At 50.8% G+C, this 2,016-nt stretch overlaps 1 protein-coding gene across 1 annotated transcript; it reads right to left on the bottom strand.

Annotated features, from left to right (window-relative positions):
- Positions 1–358: 358 nt before the first annotated feature.
- Positions 359–1,398, bottom strand: GPR39 (G protein-coupled receptor 39). The gene has a single exon (XM_010211383.2). The coding sequence runs from the start codon at positions 1,346–1,348 to the stop codon at positions 359–361; it is 990 nt and encodes a 329-aa protein (XP_010209685.2). The 5' UTR covers positions 1,349–1,398.
- Between the last annotated feature and the right edge of the window lie 618 nt (positions 1,399–2,016).

The following is a 2,016-nucleotide window of genomic DNA, read 5'->3' as shown; positions in this document are numbered from 1 at the left end:
CAAGCTTCAGATCTTTATCTGTACTCTCTCCTCCATCAAGAGCCTTACTAAATATGCACATATTTTTAATTTAATGGGAAAAAATGCCAATAGAGCTACTTTATAACCAGGCTCCTGGGCCTATCGATATTCCAAAGGTTAAGCAGCAATACCTATTACCCGTTTGCATTTGTTTGGAGGGATAGACATGCAGGAGTGTAATCTGACAACAAAAATAGAAAGCAAATTGGATTTTTCCATCTGCCTCCATTCCTATCTTTTCTAAGGACAAAAGAGTTAGTCAAACACAAGCAGGGAAATCAGGGTGCTTAAAATATATATGGCTGTAATCAAAAGCATCCCTCTCTCTCGTTTTGGCTCAGTTGTACACCCAGCTGCCCCTATTTGGGGGCTTGGTAGGATAAGTTTTCCTTCCAGTCTGGGAAGGGTGGCATGGGAAGGAAGAAGGGAGACAAAGCAGGAGGGAGACACGGCTCTTACCGAGGAATAAAATGATCTGTCTCCTGGAGCTCTTGCTGTCCGAGCTTTCGTTTTTCCTCAACTGCTGTTCCTGGTATCCATACTCTCCCTTCACCGCAAGGGTTCCTTTCTTGTGGATCATCAGGGTCTTCATCATGCTGCGGCACATGAAGGCCACGGCGCCCAGCACGATGAGGTACACAGCAAACGCGCTGAAGATGCTGGCCTGGAAGACGGGCCATTTGGAGGAGAGGTTGGTGCAGATGGTCATGTTGAGCCTCAACTCAGGGACGTGGTGCCGGGGCGTAGGCTGGACACAGGCTGTCACACCTTGGTAGCCCTCGATGATTTCCAGGGGATATTCTGTGCCCACGGCAAAGAGCAGGGGCAGAGCCACGAGGACGGACGTCACCCACACGAAGGCGATGAGCAGCTTCACCTTGCGGGGTCCAGAGACTGCCTTGAACTTGAAGGGGTGGCAGATGGCCACGTACCTCTCGAAACTGAGAGTAGCCACGTGCAGCACTGTGGCATAGCTGCAGGCTTCAAACAGGAAGGAGTAAAGCTTGCAAACCACATTGCCATTGGGGGTGGAGAAGGGCCTCCATATGGCACTGAGGAATTCGCCGGGCATGCCGAGCAGGATCACCAACAGGTCAGAGCAGGCCAGGCTCACCATGTGATCCGTGACCTCCTTCTGCAGGTAACCCTTCTTCTGCAGGATCCTGGTGGTCCTGATAGTGATGCTGTTGCCCAAGATCCCTGCCACAAAGACCAGGAAGTAGAGGATGGCCATAGTGATCTTGATCCATGGTGAAACCTCGAACTCAGGGACATGGCTGTGATCAATGACCTCAGAGCAGTCCGAGGGGGACGTTTGTGCTGCCATGCACAGGCTCCCTACGCCCTCCGACACTCAGAGCCACCCCAAGAAGATTCTTCCTTCCTTCACCCCTCTGAAGGCAGCTAGGTAAGAGGTAAATCTCTCAACTAGCCACACCTGAAGCTTTCATTCGTTATTAGTTATGGTGGCTGAGTCAATACACACAGCAAAAGTGCTTCAGCTGTTACCTGTTTTTACAAACGGGTCTTGCTCCTGTGCCGTTTTCCTCCTTTTTTCTTGTCTAAGCCGAGGAGCTGGTTTCCCATGTGCCGTGCTGCGAGCTGCTCTGCTTTCGATCTTCACTGCTGGTCTTCGCTACTTCCTCCCAGCGCAGAGGCAGCTTCGGTCCCAGGCTGGCCAGGAGGAAGCAGCGCTCCGGTGTGGTTGTACTGCTGCGTTAACCATTAACCTAAGTCTTTGCTGTCCCAGTCACTGACAGCAAAGCAGGGTTAGAAAGAGAGAAAAAAAAGCCTTAGATGTGACACTCATTTCCTGTAATTGGATCTGCTGCTCAGGGACAAAAGGAGGAGGTTTCTGCTGGGTTAGGGTGAGGCCCATTACGTGGCCGGAGGCTGAAGGGTGACTATCTGCACATGCATTTAATGTTAATCTGGCTTCATGCTTCAATTCTGTATGTGCTAACAGCAACGTGCTCTGCTACTTTGCATTTCGTT

This window comes from Tinamus guttatus, unplaced genomic scaffold (genome assembly GCF_059628265.1).
Source record: "Tinamus guttatus ecotype Peru unplaced genomic scaffold, ASM5962826v1 Tinamus_guttatus_pri_ptg000133l, whole genome shotgun sequence".
NCBI classification, from domain to species: Eukaryota; Metazoa; Chordata; class Aves; order Tinamiformes; family Tinamidae; genus Tinamus; species Tinamus guttatus.
The sequence above is the reverse complement of the archived record's forward strand: the minus strand, read 5'-3'. Positions and strand labels throughout refer to the sequence as shown.